The 21,615-nt window shown below is 45.2% G+C and overlaps 1 protein-coding gene across 13 annotated transcripts in view; it reads left to right on the plus strand.

The window, feature by feature from the left end:
- PTK2 (protein tyrosine kinase 2) overlaps positions 1–21,615 on the plus strand; it is a gene marked incomplete at its 3' end in the record, with an annotated part of 253,282 nt that overhangs the window by 218,508 nt on the left and 13,159 nt on the right. For 12 of the 13 annotated variants that reach the window (XM_079902116.1, XM_079902122.1, XM_079902124.1 and 9 more), the window contains 4 exons: positions 3,069–3,155; positions 4,648–4,785; positions 5,497–5,628; positions 17,262–17,324. In XM_079902116.1, coding sequence (XP_079758242.1) covers positions 3,069–3,155; positions 4,648–4,785; positions 5,497–5,628; positions 17,262–17,324 — 420 coding nt within the window. The remainder of the gene's footprint in view (positions 1–3,068; positions 3,156–4,647; positions 4,786–5,496; positions 5,629–17,261; positions 17,325–21,615) is intronic. The other variant, XM_079902127.1, reaches the window with a different exon arrangement.

The following is a 21,615-nucleotide window of genomic DNA, read 5'->3' on the forward strand; positions in this document are numbered from 1 at the left end:
CTTCTAATAGCATTATGCACACACCTGTATAAAATACTCGGGTATAATTACACTGGGAGGTGCGGTGGAGGAGCCAGGTGCCCACACCTGTGTGTGGTAGGCTCGCCCTGGATACAGCAGCTACACACGCAGACCCTGCAGCCACAACTGACTGTGGATCTCATTCGTCTTGATGATGTGATTTTCTAGAAGGGTGAAGAATCTTGGTAAAGTTCAAACGAAACAAAGTAAAATTGTCCATCAGTATTCACAGTAGTTGCTCTTCTGGAAAGTTCAGTGTCTGATAAACTATGCAAAATACCATTTGTGTTTGTATGTCAGACGGAGTTGGTTCTCGGTTCAGACTACGGGGCTCCTTGTTGTTGTTTTACCTGTGTAAGGTGGAGAAAGACCTGAACGTGGCACAGGCCCTGCTGTGCAGCCCCGCTGTCCCTCCCACCTGCTTGCCACCCTCAGTGCCGGGCCCTGCAGGCAGCAGGAGCGCCCTCTCGGTACCCTGGGCCCCCATCGGGGGCACTGCCATCCAGCTGAGGACCACGAGTGTAGGATGTGTTGGGTTTTCCTTTTTCTTCTTCCTCACTTGGGAGGCTTTCGACAAAAACTCCCCCAGCTCCATCGTTTGCTTCATGAAAATCCAAGTTTCTGTCTTTGAGGAGGAGATGCAATCAGCCTGCTAAACCTTGTACTTAATAGCAGGTGACACGTCTGGATACCTCAGCCCAGCTCAGCTCATTCGATCTTTGTGGCAGCCCTGTCCCCACCTCATTCTTGAAGGCACAGTGGGCAAGTTGCCCCGGCCCGGCAGTGGCCATTTCCTGGCCTGCCCTCTTGGCCGCCACGCTGAGTCCGTACTTGTAGAGAAGGAAAACAGAACTGTTAGCAGTACGTCCGTGCTCTCCGCAGCGGGTGGCTAACAGAGTTCCATTTTGTGGTATTCTTGGTGCAGTAGTTTCGTCTTCTGTAAGACATGTTTTCATATTTTTATCTGTTATCTTTATTCTGAAATGGAACCTTACAAGTGTTCCGTTTGCTACCCATGTAAGTATTTGAGCCACTGGAGGATGTTCTGTGGAGATTTTGCCGTCTTTGATCTTTCCTTTTGTAATTCCCCTTTTCTTTGGTGAGTCACAGTGTGCTTGTCACAGAGTAGCAGCACAGCACAGCAGACTCTGGAGGCGGGCAGTTCTGCCGTTACCAGCTGTGCAGCCTGTTTGCATCACCTGACCTCTCTGAGCCTCTGTTTCATCCTCTGTAAAATGAGGTGATAATACTTCCTTGTACCATTGCTCTCAGACTTCTCAGATTGTACATACGACACCTAGCTCTACACGTAGGACACATTGAGTAAAAGTTTTGTATTTTGGTTTTTTTATTTGAGGAAAAGTTTTTATTTTTGCCTGTGTTACTTAACCTGTAAGCCAGCAGACACAACTGTCCACCTGTCAGATAGCTGTGAATACTGTCCTAATTCCTGGGTCTGCACCCTCCCATACTTGGACTCCAGGAAGCCTTTGCCACACGACCATTGTAATGCATACATATTAACGCACACCTTTCAAACGGCTGTTGCCACTGAAATGTCAGAGGACAGAGATAGTCAGACACTTTTGCCTCTTCCTAACCACTTGTTCAAGTGAAACCTTTCAAAATATACATCTGAAGAGCAGTCCCTAAGGGCTTCATGGAGCAAAATTGCCCGTGGCTCCCCCTCATGCCCTTCCCTCTCTCGGGGGTCTTGGGGGTCCGTCCTCACGTTTAGTTAAGTTTGGAGTAGACTGCACCCGGGGGCTGAAATGCGACAGGGCTAAAGGGGTGGGGGAGGCTTCCCACCCTCAGAGGCTTAACAGGCCCGCACAGCAGGGCGGGAGCAAGTGCAGGGGTAGCTGCAGTCCACGTGCTCGGAGGAGAGCAGGGGATATGCTTCTGTGTCAGGAGGGAGAGGGAGGGGTGACACGGGAGACCCGGGACAGGAGGCGGCACGCATTCCAGGCAGAGGGGGGTGACACTGCTTCGAGACTCAGACTCACTCAGAACTTAGCCAAAGTGAAGTGTGTGTTCATCCAGGACCACCTGTGTCCCCGGGAAAGCGACACAGGCACTTCCTCCCCTGGGCTCGCTGGGCCCCAAGTCTATTTCCTTCAAGTCTGGTCTTTATTCGCCTGGAGAGCCCTGAGTTTCCACTTTGTTAAATCCCTCAGGTTTAGGAGACTTTATTGACTTCATCTTCCGTTTCAGACTAGACCGTTCTTTTTGCTCTGAACTTTAAATTCACGTGTCAAACAATGAGGATTTTAGAGCTGGAAGTGACTTCGGGGCCCCTCCAAGTCAACCCAGTTCTTTAGATGAGCAAATGGGATCCGGCTGGTTCACCCACGTGCTCCCAGCCGGTGAGGAGCAGAAAGGAAAGCCTCCAGGTTTGCATTTCCGTGATGCTGAATGGTATTGAGCATCTTCTTATGTGCTTATTGGCCATTGGTGTATCTTCTTTGGGTCTACTCAGACCTTTTGCACACTGTTTACTTAGATTATTTGTCACTTTCTTGTTGAAGTTGTAAGAGTTCTTTCTATATTCTGGATATGAATCTTATCAGATAGATGATTTGCAGATACTTTCTTCCATTCACGGGTTGTCTTTTCACTTTCTTGATGTTGTCATTTGCAACACAAAACTTTTAATTTTGATGCAGTCCAGTTTATCTTCTCTTTTCTTTTGTTGACTGAGCTTTCGGCGTCCTAAGAAACCATGGCCTAACCCAGAGGGTCACAAAGATTTACTCCTGCGTTTTCTTCTAAGAGTTTTATCGTTTTAGCTCTCACGTTTGAGTTAATTTCTGTGTATGTTGTGAGGAAGGGGGGGGGGTCCAGCTTCATTTTTCGCATGTGGATATCCTGTTGTCCCAGCATTATTTGTTGAAAAGACCCCATGGAAATGTCTTCACACCCTTTATCATTCTTTCCAGCTAAGCTCTTATAGAAAATTATCTTTTTCTATTCTTTTTAATAAAATGCGGATTTACCAAAATAATCAGGATACTTATTCATGTGATGCTCTGTTGATTTGTTCACAGCCCAGCAGACCTGGTTATCCTAGTCCGAGGTCCAGCGAAGGGTTTCATCCCAGCCCACAGCACATGGTACAGACCAATCACTACCAGGTATACCGTTCATTACTGTCAAAAGATGTGTTATTTTATTCTTCAGCACATTTGGGGGTGGGGAAGGATACATTGTATATATTTATAAATTAAAACATTCATTTTTCTCATCGAACAAATAAATGATTCTCTCCCAAGCCCCACGTTTCCTTACCTTGTAAATAAGAACAGCTATGGGACATTTCCTGTAGGCCTTTTCAGCTTGCAATGCTCGTTTGATCCTTTCATGCCGTTGGTGTCATATAGGAAACTGCCTTAGATCGTTTGGAATCTCTTTGTTGTGAAAATCCCTAGAAGTTCTCTGGCAGTGATAGATCTCTTCTGACCAGAAATAGTCGCTGATACAGCATTTTATGTTTAGTAGAGTTTTTTTTTTTAGTAGAGTTTTTTATTAAAATATTTTCATTCAAATAAGGTGTGAGAACTACCTGTACATCTTATTTGAAAGTTTAGTAATTACACATTGTCAGTATGGGGTTTTGGTATGAATCAGTGCCTAGAGACCTAACAGATGCTTGGAAGCTTTGCTGAAGGGAATTTGGAATATGGATGTGGCTGTGCTTTATCTCATTTGAAAAGTAGCTGCCAGCCCTGGCTGCCCAGAACCAGCCTAATGAGTTAGGGAAACAGATACTGATGCCTTGTCTCTCTTTCTCTTGATGGAGGGAGAACCATGTAAAGAAATTCCTCTCACTTTCCTTCTGCCTTGAAATTTTTCTCCATGTCCAGCTCAATGTTTTTCTCTGCCTTTGAGATCATTGGTAGACTGTGAAGGCCTGCCTTCTGTCACCATCCACGCTGGTTCACTAGAGGACAAGCATTTGGGGGTCTTGTTTGTTCTTTGCTGGTGGAGTAGTAGTGAGTTGGGCAGGAAAGGGACTTGTAGAGAGATGGCTTAACCATGTTTATGGCCCATTGCTTTTACATCCGAGGATGGTCTGCTCTCAGCACTGTAATAAGTGTAGAATTCCAAAGTGAAGAATTTCTGGTTTCCTAGTGTCTGTTTGCACTAGCTGTCGACTGTGGCCATAACAGACCGCCTTTCTCGAGGCTGCAGTTGAGTCCATTTCCTCGCCTTTACCGGCTTCTAGAGGCACCTGCATTCCTTGGCTCGTGGCCCGTTCCTCCACTTCAAAGCCCAAGTATCTCTCTGACTGTTCTTCAGTAGCCACACCCCCTTTCTCTCCCCTCTGCTTCCCTCTTGCATTTTTAGGGACGCTTATGATCACGTTGGGTCCACTCAGATCGTCCAGGTTAATCTCCCCACCTAATGATTCCTAATTGATAATCACATCTGCACAGTCCCTTTGGCATGTAAGCTACCATATTCACACAGGTCCCAGGGATTAGGGCGTGGACAAGCTTGAGGAGCCGTTATTCTGCTGCCACATTATTCTCTATAATCTCAGTTACTTCCTTTCACGTGGAAAGCAGAACTGTGCAGAAGTCGTACTGCGTCAGACCCTGACCTGGCCGCTTCACTCACCCACAGGTCTCTGGCTACCCTGGCTCACATGGAATCACAGCCGTGGCTGGCAGCATCTACCCAGGTCAGGCATCTCTTTTGGACCAAACGGATTCGTGGAATCACAGACCACAGGAGATATCGATGTGGCAGCCCAACGTGGAGGTAAATTGGATGTTCTTGGGCTTTGCTTTGTTAACTGATGAGGCTGTGCCCAAGGTACAGGATTTCTAAATCCTGAGATGTGTCAATTTAGATGCCCTCACTCTAAGATCAGATGCTCTCTGGGTCTGAGAATCTTCACTCAACGATGGAGAGATGCTGCCATCATTAGCCCATTCATTTGAAAAGCAGGGCCTACATGAGGCCAAGGAACAGACAGCCTCCAGCTCTGCGGACCGTGTGAATTTTTACTGAATTTTCTTGGTAAAACCAAGAACCACTCCTATAATATTAAAAATCATTTCTTTGAATCCAAGAACATCTGTAGTTGTCTGCTCTTAAGCTCTTTTCCTTGGAGTGCACGTGCTTTATACTCTGTACTATGCGTGTGTCGTATTTAATCCTCCTCCCATTATTTTACGTCCAGATTGTTTCCACTTTTTCGCTCTAACTAGTGATGCATTCTCTGCCCCATATCTTGGATTACTTATTTAGAGTAGGTCCCTGCAAGTGAACCATTGTATGCGTTTTAAAGCTGTTTCACGCACGGTAACTTGTAACCCCCAGAAAAGTTGCTCCCGCCGGCAGAGTAGAAGAGACGCTACTTCCACCACGCTTGCTGTTTTGCTTAATTGTTTGGAAAGACACACAGAAAGAAAAGTAAGAGCCTCACACACAGACTTCTGAGAGTGGACCTTTTCACTCCTCCTCCAGGACTCTGCAACACTGGACCTGCGTGGCATCGGGCAGGTGTTGCCGACCCACCTGATGGAGGAGCGGCTGATCCGGCAGCAGCAGGAGATGGAAGAGGACCAGCGCTGGCTGGAGAAGGAGGAGAGGTTTCTGGTAACTGAGTCTCAGAAAGTCCTTGCACCCCTAAGCCTCTGGAGTTGGCTCTACTGCAGATGATGGCAAACCTCATCTGTTCCAAAGCAGGAGCCTTTGTTTTCCATCTGCTTCCTAAAACTTGCAATAGTGGGTCGTTCGCTTTTCTTGAATTACTTTTTCCAGATAAATTTCTAGGAGGTCTGCAGTAGAATCATGGGCTCAGATGTAGAACCGTTTCTGTGGTTTTGTGTTACTGCCACGTTTACACAGAAACGACTCCCACTGAAGTGTCAGCTTGCACACAAGACACTGCCTCTCGCTACTGCAGGCACATGACTAGACGGCCCGGGGGCCCCGGGCTTGCCTTCCTGGGCTCCTCTGGTTCGAGGTCTGAGAGACGCAGACCTCCTGCCACATGCCTCTGGGGTTGTGGGCAGCAAATGTCTTCCTGGGACAACTCTTGTCGACAGCCCCTCAGAAGTCCCTGGGGATAGAGGAGCGGTGACAGAGTGGCCTGTGTGTGTCACGTGGTCCTCAGCCTTAGGACCCCTCCCCTGTCACCCTGCGCAGTTACTTCAGCCTTCCTGAAGTAGCCTGAAGAGAAGAAGGCCTGGACGGAGCCAGGACTCAGAGTGCTTCCGCAAAGCCCGTACCTGGCTGGTCCAGAGCTGGTCCCTCACGCTTTGACCATAAACATCCCGAGACCACCTCTACGTCACCCTCTGTGCTGAGGGACCAGACACTGATGAGGGGATACAACGCTGTTCACGCATCTCTGGAAGTCCTACAGGCACAGAAACATTAAATCAACAACCAGTGGTTTTACGAGACAGCGGTTCATCACCTGTGATCCTGATTTCAGTCTTTATACGGGGCTTTCTTTTTGAAAACTGTAGTTTCAAATTAAACAAAGCAAGCTGTGCACAAGTTCGGTGAGGCACGTTTTAACCTCCCGGGTGGCCGCTGCCCCCGCTGCAGGGGGGTGAGGGCCGTCTCGGCGCGAACGGGGGCCTGGGAGCAAGTCACACTAGGTGGAGGCACTTTCTCTCCTTTCTGTTCTTTTTCTTCTAAAATGGAGCCTGCAGACATCACACACACCCCACACTCATTTAACTGCCGGACAGGACTAATGCGCACAGCCCTGTCGCAGCTTAATGGTTAAGATCGCACAAAGTGCGTACCACGTGTCGCTCACCATCCTACATATTCCTCATACAGAAAGTCATTCAGTCTTTATAACCACCCTGTGGGGAAGAGACAGGTCCAAAATATTTTATCCGAAACTCTTGAGGGTTCTGTGTGCTACACTATTTTTTTGCTTTAGGAAGTTAATGAAGGGAATCCCCTGGCGGTCCAGTGGTTAGGACTCAGCGCTTTCACTGCCGGGGACCAGATTCAATCCCTGGTCGGGGAACTAAGATCTCGTAAGCCTTGCAGTGCGGCCAAAAAAAAAAAAAAGAAAGAAAATTAATGAAATATGACGCACATGCTGTATATTATGTAAGTATTCCAATAGCATACAGAGTTAAAAGCACTAACGCTCTTACAGCAAAACAAAGGTGTTCACATTACCAGGTGTAAAGACAGCCCTCACATCAGGTCAGGTCAGGTTTTGCCACAAAATTAGTTTCCTTCAAGCTTAAAAAAACAAACAAACTTACCAGTCTTTTAGTACATTTTAGATTTTGGAAACGAGGATAAAGGACAGTGTACCTATCCTTTATTACCCTCGTGTTAGAGATGAGGAAATTGCCCGAGACCACTGGGTAGCGTTGGCCGAGCCGGGGTCTTCGGTGCCCGCCACTCTGCCAGCTGGAGTGCCCGGCTGCACACGGCTCAGCACCCCCACGGACTAGTGCTCCTCTGCACGTGCATTTACTGTAACGTATACGAAATATCGCTGGGCGCTGTGAACCATTCACTTTTGAACAAAAGTTTCATCATATCAAAATTCTAAATTATTTAAATCAAAGCGTATCTTGAGATTATAAGGCAAGCGGCAAAAATTGGTTATTATTATTTACTATACTAATCTGAGCAAATCTATTTGGATATTATATCAGTTCCAAGAATACAGCTGCTGTTCCCTAGCCCTACATTTTAACCTTTTGTCTAGATAGCCTACTTTCCCGCATTGATTTGTATTTTAAAAAGGCAGTGTTACAGACTCTTCAAACTCGAGTTAGTATACGTAAATACCAGTGTCTGGTGTATGATCGCCCTGAGAGTGGAGGAGGCCGCGGCCGTGAGCTGCTCTGACAGAGCGCAGCCGGCGGCGAGAGCAGGAGGGGGGCCTGGGGGTGCCACTCGGGGTCGGGATGATGTTGGCGCCCAGGCCTCGAGATAGATTGGAATTTGCAGGGCAGACAGGCTCAGGAAGTGTGCTCATGCCTTGGGAAGAGCTTGCTGGTGGGGAAGGTGATCGGCCCAGGCCCAGGCTCCATCTTCCCAGCGATGTCAGGTACTCTGAATCAGAAACTGCCGGCTCATCAGCCATAGGGGTTGTCCCTTTTAATTGAGATAATTTACATACAGTGGACTGCGCAGGTCTTAAGCGTACAGTTTGGTGAGTTTTGATAAATACATTAAGTCCATATAACCCATTCTCCATACGTGTGACATTTCTGTCACTCCAGATGGCTTCCATGCCACGTTGAAAATCCACTAATGAAGTCGTATAATGAACTCCCCCCGGGGAGTCCAGTCAGTGCTGTGTCCTGTGACAGCCTCAGTGTACCTGTCTCCTCAGCCTGGGACATTTCCATTTGTTCCTGATCCCTTTTATTTCTCCCATGTAACTTTATAATTTTCTCTAAGTCCATATCTTCCCTTATTAAATTACTGCCCATTCATTTAGAACTTCCCGTCACTGATAATGGTATCTCATTTTCATTGAACTTTTTAGTTGTTATTTCCGTATATGCATATGCAGTTGATTTTTAGGAAATTATCTTGTATGTAACAATATTTATCACATGAAATTTTTCTGACTGATTCCCTTGGATTTTTTCTATTCATGCACGGTTATCACTTTTTAAAAAACATTTTCTTTCTTCATTTTCAGTTATGTGTCTCATATTGCCCCTGAAGCATCTCTTGCCAACTTTGTATTAAACAGGTTCTTGCCTGCTTTTATTTTTTTATTTTTATTTTTTTAAACCCCACATTTGTTTATTTATTTATTTTTGGCTGTGTTGGGTCTTCGTTTCTGTGCGAGGGCTTTCTCTAGTTGTGGCAAGCGGGGGCCACTCTTCATTGCAGTGCGCGGGCTTCTCACTATCGCGGCCTCTCTTGTTGCGGAGCACAGGCTCCAGACGCTCAGGCTCAGCAGTTGTGGCTCACGGGCCTAGTTGCTCCGCGGCATGTGGGATCTTCCCAGACCAGGGCTCGAATCCCTGTCCCCTGCATTAGCAGGCGGACTCTCAACCACTGCGCCACCAGGGAAGCCCATCCTGCTTTTATTTTTAAAGATAATGTCCGTAATAGTTTTCTCCATTAAGTATAATGCTGGCTCTCTATTTCTAAAATAACCTTTTTAAAGCTTTTAAAAGGCTTAACGTGATGAATTACATGAAGCATTTTGCTTGGTTTTATGCTGGACCCTCATTCCAGAGAGAAGTCCCCACTAAGTCGTGGTTGATGATCCTTTGAAGGTCCTGGTGTCTTTTGTTTGTGATGTTTTATTAGAATTTCCTATCGATCTTCATAAGCAAGAGTGAGTTATTATTGTCATTGTTAATGGTTTCAAGATCAGAACAGTGTTGATGTCCTCAGTCGAATAATCCCTGCCCCATCTGCGTTGGCCGTTGGTCAGGCAGCCGGTATAGGTGGGGGGCTGAGAGCAAGTGAGCCGTCAGGACGGGCCCGGCCTCGGAGTGAGCAACTGGGTGAGCGAGCCACAGCGCCGCTGCCAGGGGAGGGAAGGTGAGGAGGTGAGGGCAAGTAAATGTCAAGGCTGGGGCGTCGTACATGGCATCTCTGAGATCCTGTCCCCTCCAAGCTGTGTTTCGTGCCGCAGCCGCGGTGACATTTCTACACCTCGGGTCTGATCCTGGCCTTCTCTGACTTAAAACCTCCCAGTGGCCGCCACAGGATGACCACCTGTGGCCCTCCATCCTTCCTGTCCTTGAGACGCAGCCCCTGTAGGTCAGCCCTGGTTGTGACAGAGCGGACGGAGCGCAGGGGAGGCCCAGCATGCAGGGCCATCAGGGCAGGCTGAGCAGCTGAAGAACATGCCAGGTTGAGGGCACACCGAGTGCAGGAGCCTAGGCTCTGGGGTCAGCTAGGGGAGGCTTCAAAATCCTAGTTACCGCGGCCCTACGTGAGTTGTTTAACCTCTCTATGCTGCGATTTGTTAATCTGTAAGATAATTATAATTTCCTCTGTAGAATGCAAGAATGCTTTTCTGTAGGGCTGAGTGGAGGATTAAATGTATAACGCATAGACAGTGGAAGGGATAAGGAATACACCATTAATTTTTCCAAGGGCTTTTAATCTCTCGTTCAGTTTGTTCTCTGTAGCAGGCAGGAGCGCTGCATTGATGAGAATCTAGAAGCCTAGATCGTACACATCGCCCAGAGTACCTGCAGGCGGCTCCCAACCCGAGCTGAGTGTCATAGATGGGGTGAGAGATTTTAGCCAGTGTCGAAGGGAGTCTGCAAAGGAGCGTCGCTGGTATCACGCAGGAGCTGGACACCCTTTCACTGGATTTGTTATCAGTGAACCTTAATTCGTTGTTTGTTTTGGGGGGTTTTTTCCCCTTAATTCATTTTTGCTGTTGTTAGGGCTCCCTTAGGAGCCCTGGCTGTGTCTGACCGCCACGTTTCCCCGAGGAGGCAGAAGCTGCATGCAGGACGTGGAGCCCTGTAGGCCAGGTGCTTCCCAGTGCAGGCTTCTCAAGCTGTCGTGAAGGAGGACCCGTTTCTATTTTTTTTCCTAAACCACTGTAGACCTGATATTCTAGTGAAATAAAATAAGAAGCAGTTACTAGAAAAAGGAAATTTTTAAAAAGGTGTACAGACTTTTATTATGAGCTCCAACAGACCTAAAAATTACTATTTCAGATTGCTCTAGAAATTTCTAAAGATGCTCATCCTCTGTTTCTGTCTCATCACGACCTGGTAACAGCAAGTCATTCCTGACCCGCCCTGGTCCTCGGACTGTGCTGGGAGCAGCCCTGCCGCTCCCTTCCATGAGGTCAGCTTGTACCCGGGTGGAAGAGTCATGTTCTTACTGGAAAAATTAAAGTTGCTTTGTCAGTAGCGATTCCCAGATTTTTTCTGACAGATCAGAATCGATAGCTGTTTATTGAAGCCTCCTGTTTTAGGACTTACATCATTGTATGAGGCTACTTTTTATCGAGCACTTTGGAGAGTCGAGTGGAGCATCCCTCCATCAGCACACATAAGGCAGGCTCTTGCCCTGGGGCACACAGCTGTGACCTACAGCGCAGGGTCTTTGTGGTGTCCCCACCCACTTCTGTGATCTCAGTGCAGCCCGAGTGGTTTCTGAGTTGCCTCTGTGCCTGTGAATCCACAGCTGTAAAAGCTCTCTTGCAAACTGGCCAGAGAGAGAGCTGGCAGCCTTGACTAGAACCTCAGTCCATTGAGAGGACTTTCTTTCCTATTGGGTGCTGCTTAAAGAGAGAGTAACTGTGTTACTTGTTTATTTTTATTGCCATGCACACAGTCATTTTCTAATGCAGGGCTGTGCTGAAGATAGGATTTTAATTTTAAAATGAGAAAGTTTTGAGTATAGAAAGCCTGCTTTGTGTCCTGAGAAAGGAAATGAATGTTTGAGCTGTTTTCCCTCTCGCAGCAGAGCCAGTCAGCAGGAATGAAAGGTGAACATCAAGATGGGGTCAGAGAGTCCAAGACGGGGACTCTGCTCTCAGCCAGGCCACATCCCCCCATGTGTATTCCACAGTCCAGATTTGAAGACAATGTGTAGTGCAAGGGGAAAGGACTTTGAGTTGAGAGCCTTAGGTTTGAAGTTTTCTAGAGTGATAGCAACATGGGACTAGAGATCAAGCCTGAACGGTTGGTTACTGTGTCCCCAAAACCGAAAGCGGCGCCTTCAGCCCCCATCTGTTGCCTAAGAGAAGGGAATACGCATGCCCACACGGAAAAGAACTGGAGATAACCCACCTGCCCGTTAACAGCAGAACGGATGCAACAAGGGCATGTTGCACAACAGTAAGAACGAACAAACTGCTACACACAACCACAGGGCTGAATCTTAGACACCGTGTTTACAAAAGATGTCAGACACACAAGAGTGCTTCTTACGGGACCCATTTGTATGAAGTTCAGAAACAGTCGTCTGGGCTGGAAGTCAGAGGAGGGGTCCCTTTGGCGAACTGAGCCTGCGGGTTATCTGCTGTGTGTCTTGATTGGGGTGGCGTGTTAGGCAGGGGTACTGACCTTTACACTTAAGAACTGTGGGCTGTGTTGTATACAAGTTATACCTGAATTTGAAAAGAAGAAAGAAAATGCATACCTGATGGGGAAAAGAATCAAATAGGCCCAGACATTCTTTATGTCTATTATCCATTTCTGTAAGATTTTAGATAGAAATTGCCTTTGCCTCCTTTCTGTCTTTAGTATTACTATCTTCAGATCCAGAATATTTTGTTTTGAAGTGTAATTGACTTAGAATATTGTATTAGTTTCAGGTGTACAACACAGGGATTCAGTATTTTTATATATTACAGCATGATCATCAGTGTAGGTCTGGTTACATCTGTCACCATACGAAGTTATTACAGTATTAGCCAATCCATTTCCCACACTGTACATTACATCTCATTGACCCATTTATTTTATAACTGGAAGTTTGTCCCTCTTAATCTCCCTCACCTATTTCACTCATCCCCCCCACCCCTCCCCTCTGGCAACCACCTGTTCTCTGTATCTGTGAGTCCGTTTCTGTTCTGTTTGTTCATTTGGTTTTGGGGAGGTTATTTGTTTTTTGTTTTTTTAGATTCTACATATAAGTGAAATCATACAGTATTTGTCTTTCTCCGATTGACTGACTTCACTTTGCATGATACCCTCTGTGTTGTTGCAAATGGCAAGATTTCATTCTTTTTTACGGCCGACTAATATTCCATTGTGTGTATATGTACCACATCTTCTTTATCCATTCCTCTATAAGTGGGAAGTTAGGTTGCTTCCATATCTTGGCTATGGTAAATAATGCTGCAGTGAACGTAGGGGTGCATATATCTTTTCAAAGCAGTTTTTTGGTTTTCTTCAGAAAAATACCTGGAACTAGAATTACTGGATTATATGATAGTTCTATTTTTTTTTTTAATTTATTTATTTTTTTGCAGTACGCGGGCCTGTCACTGTTGTGGCCTCTCCTGTTGCAGAGCACAGGCTCTGGACGCACAGGCTCAGTGGCCATAGCTCACGGGCCTAGCCGCTCCGCGGCACGTGGGATCTTCCTGGACCGGGGCACGAACCTGTGTCCCCTGCGTCGGCAGGTGGACTCTCAACCACAGCGCCACCAGGGAAGCCCCTGTTTGTTCGTTTTAATACTTTTTTTTTAAAAGGAAACTTTATTGCTTTTATTTATTTATTTTTTTGGCTGCATTGGGTCTTCGTTGTTGCGCGGGCTTTCTCTAGTTGAGGCAAGCGGGAGCTATTCTTCCTTGCAGTGCGCAGGCTCACTGTGGTAGCTTCTCTTGTTGCGGAGCATGGGCTCCAGGCACTCAGGCTTCAGTAGTTGTGACACGTGCGCTCAGTAGTTGTGGCTCATGGGCTCTAGAGCGCAGGCTCAGTAGTTGTGCCACGTGGGCTTAGTTGCTCCGTGGGGATCTTCCTGGACTAGGGCTCAAACCCGTGTCCTCTGCATTGGCAGGCGGATTCTTAACCACTGTGCCACCAGGGAATTCCTTTCATAATTTGTATATTTCTAGTTATGGTCTTTTCTTTTTTGATTAGAGAAGTCCCTTTAACATTTCTTGTAAAGCCAGTTTTGTGGTGCTGAACTCTTTTACGTAACTTTTGCTTGTCTGTTAAACTCTTTATCTCTCCTTCAAAGCTGAATGATAGCCTTGCTGGGTAGAGTATTCTTGGTTGTAGGTGTTTTCCTTTCATTATTTTGAATGTATGGTTCCACTCCTGGCCTCTGCAAAGTTTCTGTTGAAAAGTCAACTGATAGTCTTATGGCAGTTCTCTTGTACATAACAAGTTGCTTCTCTCTTACTGGTTTTAAGATTCTCTCTTTATCTTTAGTTTTTGCCATTTTAATTATGTATCTAGTGTGGACCTCTTTGGGTTCATCTTGTTTGGGATTCTCTGTACTTCGACTTGGATGTCTCTTTCCCTTCCCATGTTAGGGAAGTTTTCAGCTATGGTATTTTTCAAATAAGGTCTCCACCCCTTTCTCTTTTCTCCTTTTGGGACCCCTATAATTTGAATGTTAGTATGCTTGATGTTGTCCCAGAGGTCTCAAACTATCCTCTTTTTTTTTTCTTTTTTCTGTTTATCTTGGATGATTTCCACCGCTCTGCCTTCCAGTTCACTGATCCATTCCCCATTCCTCTGTATCCAGTCTACTGTTGATTCCTTCTAGTGTATTTTTTCAGTTATTGTATTCTTCAGCTCTGTTGGGTGCTTCTTTGTATTTTCTAACTCTGTTAAACTCTCACTGTGCTCACCCATTCTTCTCCCAAGTTTGTTGACCGTCTTTATGATCATTACCAAGTTTGTTGACCGTCTTTATGATCATTACCTTGCACTCTTTCTTCGGTAGATTGCATATCTCCACTTTGCTTAGTTCTTCTTCTGGGGTTTTGTCTTATTCTTTTATTTGGAATTCCTCTGTCTCCTCATTTTGCCTAATTGTCTGTGTTTATCTCTGTGTATTAGGAAGGGTCAGTTACATTTTTTCAATCTTGGAGAAGTGGCCTTATGTAAGAGACATCCTGTGGAACGCAGCAGCACCCTCCCCTTTGGTCACCAGAGCTGTATGCTTTTGTCCCATGTGTGGGTTGTGTGGGTCCTTCTGCTGTGGCTGGGCCAGCTACCGTGGGCAGCTGGTAGGTGAGGCTGGCCCAGCCCTGTTGGCTGCCTGGCCCTGCCTTGTCCAGTGGCTGCCAGCCTGCTGATAAGAGGGGCTGGGTACTGGGGCAGCTGGTTGTGGGCCCCAGAGGGCTAGAGATCTAGAATATTCTGTAAGGGGAAAACAGGAGAATTTAGCTTCACCCAGTAGCAGAAACAATAATAGAATCTCTTCTTTTTGACAGGCTGTCTTTGGCTAGATCGCTCTTTAGTTCCCAGCATGACACCTTTATGCAGACAGACTCTGTCGACTATATGAGGAAAACGCTTAAATATTTCTATTAATGGAACACAAGTGGACTTTACATAGATAGGCCTCCTTTAAGATAGAAACGCTGGGGCTTCCCTGGTGGCGCCGTGGTTGAGAGGCCGCCTGCTGATGCAGGGGACACGGGTTCGTGCCCCGGTCCGGGAAGATCCCACATGCCGCGGAGCGGCTGGTCCCGTGAGCCATGGCCGCTGAGCCTGCGCGTCCGGAGCCTGTGCTCCGCAACGGGAGAGGCCACAACAGTGAGAGGCCCGCGTACCGCAAAAAAAAAAAAAAAAAAAAAAAAAGATTGAAACTCTGTCTTTGGAAAAGTATATCATTGGGGAGTTGTTGTGCATAAAGAAAAATAAGCCATTTCATGTATTTTATATGAAAGTAAAAATAGATAATTCATGTAAATACATGAAACCCAGCACCTTACTCTATAAGCAAACAATATATGAACAGCTTTTGTTTAAGTAAAAATGTAAATAAAATATTTTCCGCACATAGAAGATACTAAATATTTGTTGCCTGATTGAATCCAGCTCGTGTCGCCTGTAGCAACCGGTTCTGCCTTTCTAAGCTTCACGTTCCTCCTCTGTAAAATCTTTTCTCCTTTGCATTTTTATTAATGCATTCCTTCAGCACATATTTACTAACCATCTCATATGTGCACATTTCTGTGCCAAGCACTTACTTAATCCTTATAATAACTGTGTGGGTGAGGAAATGGGTTAGGAGAGGTGAACCTTGTCCAAGGCAGCTTAGCATCTGTGAGACGAAACAGAGACGTTCTACTACTTAAGGAAGGGGGAGGGGCATTTTGTTTATTGATTGACTGCAAGTTCTAAGTGAAGTCCAGCAGCGCTGGGGCAAGTCCATCGCGGACCAAGGCAGGACCAGCGTGGCGGCTGATACGCTCAATTTCTCAGATGTTTAAACCCTGTGACTCAGTAATTCAGTTCTTAGAAATCTGTCCCCAGGAACTAATCAGGAATTTAGTCAAAGATTTGTGTACAAAGATGTTTACCCACAGCCTACTTATGCAGTTGAAATTTTGAAAATGGCCCAAATGTTCAACAAACAGCAGGATAACTGTTTATTCTACTTGACACGTACATGGCAGTGACTCAGTACTTTGCCAATATTAACTCGTTTAATCCTGACAAGGATTGGGGTAGTGCATGGCAGGTGCTGTTATTGCCCCATCTTAGAGATGAAGAAGTTGAGGCCTGGGTCACACAGCTGGCAAGGGCGGAGGCTGACCTGAACCCCGATGGCTACTGCCAGAGCCCAGGCTGTTTCCACCTTTCTCTGTGTGTGACAACATTCATGCTCTGGAATATTATACAGTATTCTAACGTTTTTACCAATTTCCACCGTATAATATTATATGAAGGTTATGGAATTATATGCCATGGTTTCACTTTTGAAAACACACATTTAAAAGAAAGAGACGAAGCTCGTTTCTCCATCAACACCCCCGACAGGTGCTTGCGGTTGGTGTCCTCAGCATTGGGCCCTCCTCAGGTGTAGAAAGTACGACGAATCAGATGTCAAGACGTTCTTTGCCTAACAAGGAAGTTGTGACTGCCTGATCTCTGCCAAATAGAGGGTCTGTAAGATACAGCAGACTGGCAGAGTCTAAGAGATGAGCGGTCAGCCAGCGTGCCTGGCGGGGGCAGGGGGCAGGAGTCGGTGTGGCTTCCTGGGGACTCCGTGAAATCCATGCCATCGTGGGGCAGGCTGGGGCCGCCTCACAGCATTGCTTTCACGAGGAGAAAGCCTACCAAGCTCCACACCTTGACAGCATGTGGCCTACTTTGTTAATCTTATGTTAGTGAAATTCATTTACTCTTACTTATATGAAGTCAAGATTTCTGTTTGGTTTCTGTATTCTGGATGCAGTGCCGGGGGAAAACTTGTCACTGGACCATTTGCTGCTTTGGCAAGACAGCCAAGTACATATAAGCCTTAACGTGCCAGGAAGCGGGCATTGGTGCCTCCTCCTGGGGTGGGGATTTTCTAGGTGAAGAAAACTCGCTTTGCTGCTAGGAGGAGAGGTGGAGTGCACACCTTCATGTGTCATATGGGGTCAGGGCACAGGTGCCAGTCCTGTTAGCTATACACATGTGCGGAGAAAGGGACTTTGCTGGGGCAGCTGACCTGGGCTTGTCACCACTGGGCTTTGAGAATTTTGTGAAACTGGGGAACTTTTAACTCTTCTTGTTCAGAGGACAATTGTGTTACAAAAGGAAGAAACTTAGTACAGAAATATGTCAGTGATTTTCAAACCAAGAATGAAACTGTTCGGTTTGCTTTCGTTTCTCTAGAAACCTGACGTGCGGCTCTCTCGAGGCAGCATCGACAGGGAGGATGGAGGTCCTCAGGGCCCGGTAAGCAGCCGCCCACGTTCTCATCAGGATCTGGACCACTTTGTGTCCTGGGATATCCAAGCTTGCTAGCATTTGTCATATGGAACACAATAATTCATTCTATAACTAAAATCAACGTTTTAGCCAAGATTATTAAAACTTACAGTACACAGCCCAACATGCGTGTTTAGGTAGAAAAATTTCTACCCCATTACTAATACACTCTTTTCAATAGTAAGCTGAACTCTCTGTGTCCTAAAGAAATACGTACACAAATTGTTGCTACAGCAAGTTGTCATCTGCTAAATTTTTATACTCTTGTTTCGTGTTTTATGAAAGTTTCCACAGTCAGTCACAGAAAACTTGTTCAAGCAAGATTTTTTTCTGCTGGGTGTTGTAGGGGGAAATGACTGAAATTCTCTTTAAAGACCTAGCTTATTATCATTATTCCAAATATATTTAAAGCCCACTAGAAATATTCCCTGGTCTTCAGGGGAGAGTATTTTAAATTGTTATGATTTCCATTAGCAGATATCTGGTTAAAATAAATGCAGATTTCTTTAAAACTTAAAGAAATCCCCAGTAAAGAGGAGAAACGTGCACTTGCTGGGTAACGGACTTAGGGAGATAACTGTCCATCCACCCTAATAAGGTTTATGAGTAGAAATAAACCATTTCATTTCTAGACACACGTGGATACACATACATACACACATTAGACTGTGTCGTCATCCAGCTCCGAGATGCATAGTTTTCCCTAGTCTGTGCTCTGAAATCCAGCTCCCCCTAATATCTGGCCCCTAGAAGACGTGTTCAGTTGCCAGCATGTGAAGGTTTGGCATTTCCCATAAGATATGCTGGCACAATGGGCTCTACAGACAGAATATTAGGCATTCCTTAGTCCACAAGTGCAAAATCACACTGTTCCCCGGTTAACATCTCCACATGCAGTGCTCACTCTTTATATTGGAAAGATGACATGTAGCTGAAAGCATTCCCTCTAAGATCAGGAACAAGACAAGGATGCTGACTCCCATCACTTTTATTCAACATAGTATTGGAAGTCCTAGCCACAGCAGTCAGACAAGAAAAAGAAAGAAAAGGAATCCAAATTGGAAAGGAAGAAGTAAAACTGTCACCGTTTGCAGATGACATGATACTTACATAGAAAATTCTAAAAATGCCACCAGAAAACTACTAGAGCTCATCAGTGAATTCGGTAAAGTTACAAGATACAAAATTAATATACAGAAATCTGTTACATATCTGTAGATTAAGAATGAACTATTGTTCATTGTTTCCTGTTAAGGAAACAATCCCATTTACCATCACATCAAAAAGAATAAAATACCTAGGATTAAACCTACCTAAAGAAGTAGAAGCCCTGTTCTTGGAAAAGTAGAAGACACTGATGAAAGAAATTGAAGAGGACACAAATGGATGGAAAGATATACTGTGTTCTTGGATCGGAAGCAGTAACGTTGTTAAAATGACCATACTACCCAAGGCAATCTACAGATTCAGTGCACTCCCTATCAAAATACTAATACCATGTTTTATAAAACTAGAACAAATAATTTTAAAATATGTATGAAAACACAAAAGAACCCAAATAGCCACAACAATCTTGAGAAAGAAGAACAGAGCTGAAAGAATCACTCTCCCTGACCTCAGACTATACTACAAAGCTATAGTAATCAAAACAGTAAGGTACTGGCACAAAAACAGACATATAGATCAATGGAACAGAATAGAGAGCCTGGAAATAAACCCACGCACTTATGATCAATTAAGGTATGACAGAGGAGGCAAGAATATACAATGGAGAAAAGACAGTCTCTTCAGTAAGTGGTGCTGGGACAACTGGATAGCTACACGTAAAGAATGAAATTAGAACATTCTCCAACACCATATGCAAAAATAAACTGAAAATGGATTAAAGACTTTAAGATCGGAAACAAAAGGAAACAAAAAAATTTCTAAAGTTTTTAAAGATTTTTAAGAGACCTAAATATAACACCAGAAACCATAAAACTCTTAGAGGAAAACATAGGCAGAACACTCTTTGACATAAATCATAGCAATATTTTTTTGATCTGTCTCCTAAAGCAAAGGAAATAAAAGCAAATATAAAGAAATGGGACCAAATTAAACTTAAAAGCTTTTGCACAGCAAAGGAAACCATTGACAAAATGAAAGACAACCTACTGAATGGGAGAAAATATTTGCAGGTGATATGACCGATATGGGGTTAATATACAAAATATATAAACAGCTCATACAACTCAATGTCAGAAAAAACAAAGCAACCCAATTAAGAAATGGGCAGAAGACCTGAATAGACATTTTTCCAAAGAGGAAATACAGATGGCCAACAGACACATGAAAAGATGCTCAACATGGCTAATCATCAGAGAAATGCAAATCAAAAGCCCAGTAAGATATCACCTCACACTGGTCAGAATGGCCATTATCGAAAAGAACGCAAATAACAAATGTTGGTGAGGATGTGGAGAAAGGGGAACCCTTGTACACTGATGGGAATGTAAATTGGTGAAGCCACTGTGGAAAACAGTATGGAGGTCTCAAAAAACTAAAAATAGAACTACCATATGATTTAGCAATCCCACTCCTGGGCATATATCCGAAAAAAACCAGAAACATTAATTTGAAAAGATACATGCACTCCAGTGTTCATAGCAGCATTATTTATAATTGCCAAGATATGGAAGCAACCCAAGTTCATCAACAGATGAATGGATAAAGAAGCTGTGGTGTATATATACAACGGAATACTACTTAGCCATAAAAAATGAAGTTTTGTCATTTGCAGCAACATGGATGGACTTGGAGGGTATTATGCTAAGTGAATAAGTCAGAAAACAAATAGTGTATAGTATCACTTACAAACTACTGCATATAACGAAAAGACTCAGATATAGAGGACAAACTAGTGGTTAACAGTGGAGAGGGGCAATACAAGGGTAGGAGAGTAAGAGGTATAAACTATTTTGTATAAAATCAGCTACAGTGGGAATTCCCTGGCGATGCAGTGGTTAGAACTTGGCGCTTTCACTGCTAGGGCCCGGGTTCAATCCCTCATCAGGAAACTAAGATCCCGCAAGTCGCACGGTGCAGCCAAAAACAATCAGCCGCAAGGACGTATTGTAGAACACAGTGAATATAGCCAATATTTTATAATAACTACAAATGGAGCATCACCTTTAAAAATTGTGAATCACTATACTGTACACCTGTAACTTACAGTGTGCATCAAGACTTCTTTTTTTTGTTTTTTTTTTTGCGATACACGGGCCTCTCACTGTTGTGGCCTCTCCCGTTGCGGAGCACAGGCTCCGGACGCGCAGGCTCAGCTGCCATGGCTCACGGGCCCAGCCACTCCGCGGCATGTGGGATCTTCCCAGACCGGGGTGCGAACCAGTGTGCCCTGCATCGGCAGGCAGACTCTCAACCACTGCGCCACCAGGGAAGCCCAAGACTTCTTCAGTTAATAAAATGATAACGTATTGAGCAGTTGGTCCCAAATTGTTAAGAGGAAAGAGTGAGAATAAGCATGAAAGTAAACCCTATTCAAGGAACCAGCTATTTATAACATCACTAATAGGAACATTTTTTAGAAAAGGAAAATCCTGTTACAAGATGTGGCATGTAGAAGGTACCCAGAACGTATGTGGAGTGAATGAATGAATGAATGAATGATGAGACAGAAGGATTATTGAGAAACACTTTGTGAAACAGACGACGCATGACGGGGCCGCTTGTGATCTCATAGTACTTGCCACACACCAGGCCTGGGTGACAGTAGGAGCGCTTAGTCCTGATGGAGCAGGTGCTGCGCTGGGTGCTTCCCTCCTGTCACCTCATAAGTCCTCAGCACTCCTGTCAGGTCAGGCGCCGTGCCATCCACACGCCACAAATGAGTCAACTGAGGCTCGTAGGAAACTTGCCCAAGGTCACTGGTCCCCATGCCGGACGCCGGACAGGGCACTCAGAGCGTGACCAGGCGCCAGCCTGCTCTGCAGGCCTCTCCCCTCCAGGGTCTGGGTTAAGCTGTGGGGCTCATAACACACACTGACGGTTGCTGGCTCTTCTGCTTCTGTGCTTTGCTAAGATAACTGTATGGTTTGGCCCACTTCTCCAAGTGCTCCAACTTAACACTTTTGAAAATGGGCCCCAGTTTCAGGGAGAAGCGTTTGGCTGGAAAGCAGTGTAGACTGTCAGTAGGTCTGGGCTAGTTAATAGACACTAGTCACTGCCTCATGGAAATTGATCCTGTCTGTGTGCATAAAAA

Source organism: Stenella coeruleoalba (genome assembly GCF_951394435.1).
Source record: "Stenella coeruleoalba genome assembly, chromosome: 17".
In the NCBI taxonomy this organism is placed as follows: domain Eukaryota; kingdom Metazoa; phylum Chordata; class Mammalia; order Artiodactyla; family Delphinidae; genus Stenella; species Stenella coeruleoalba.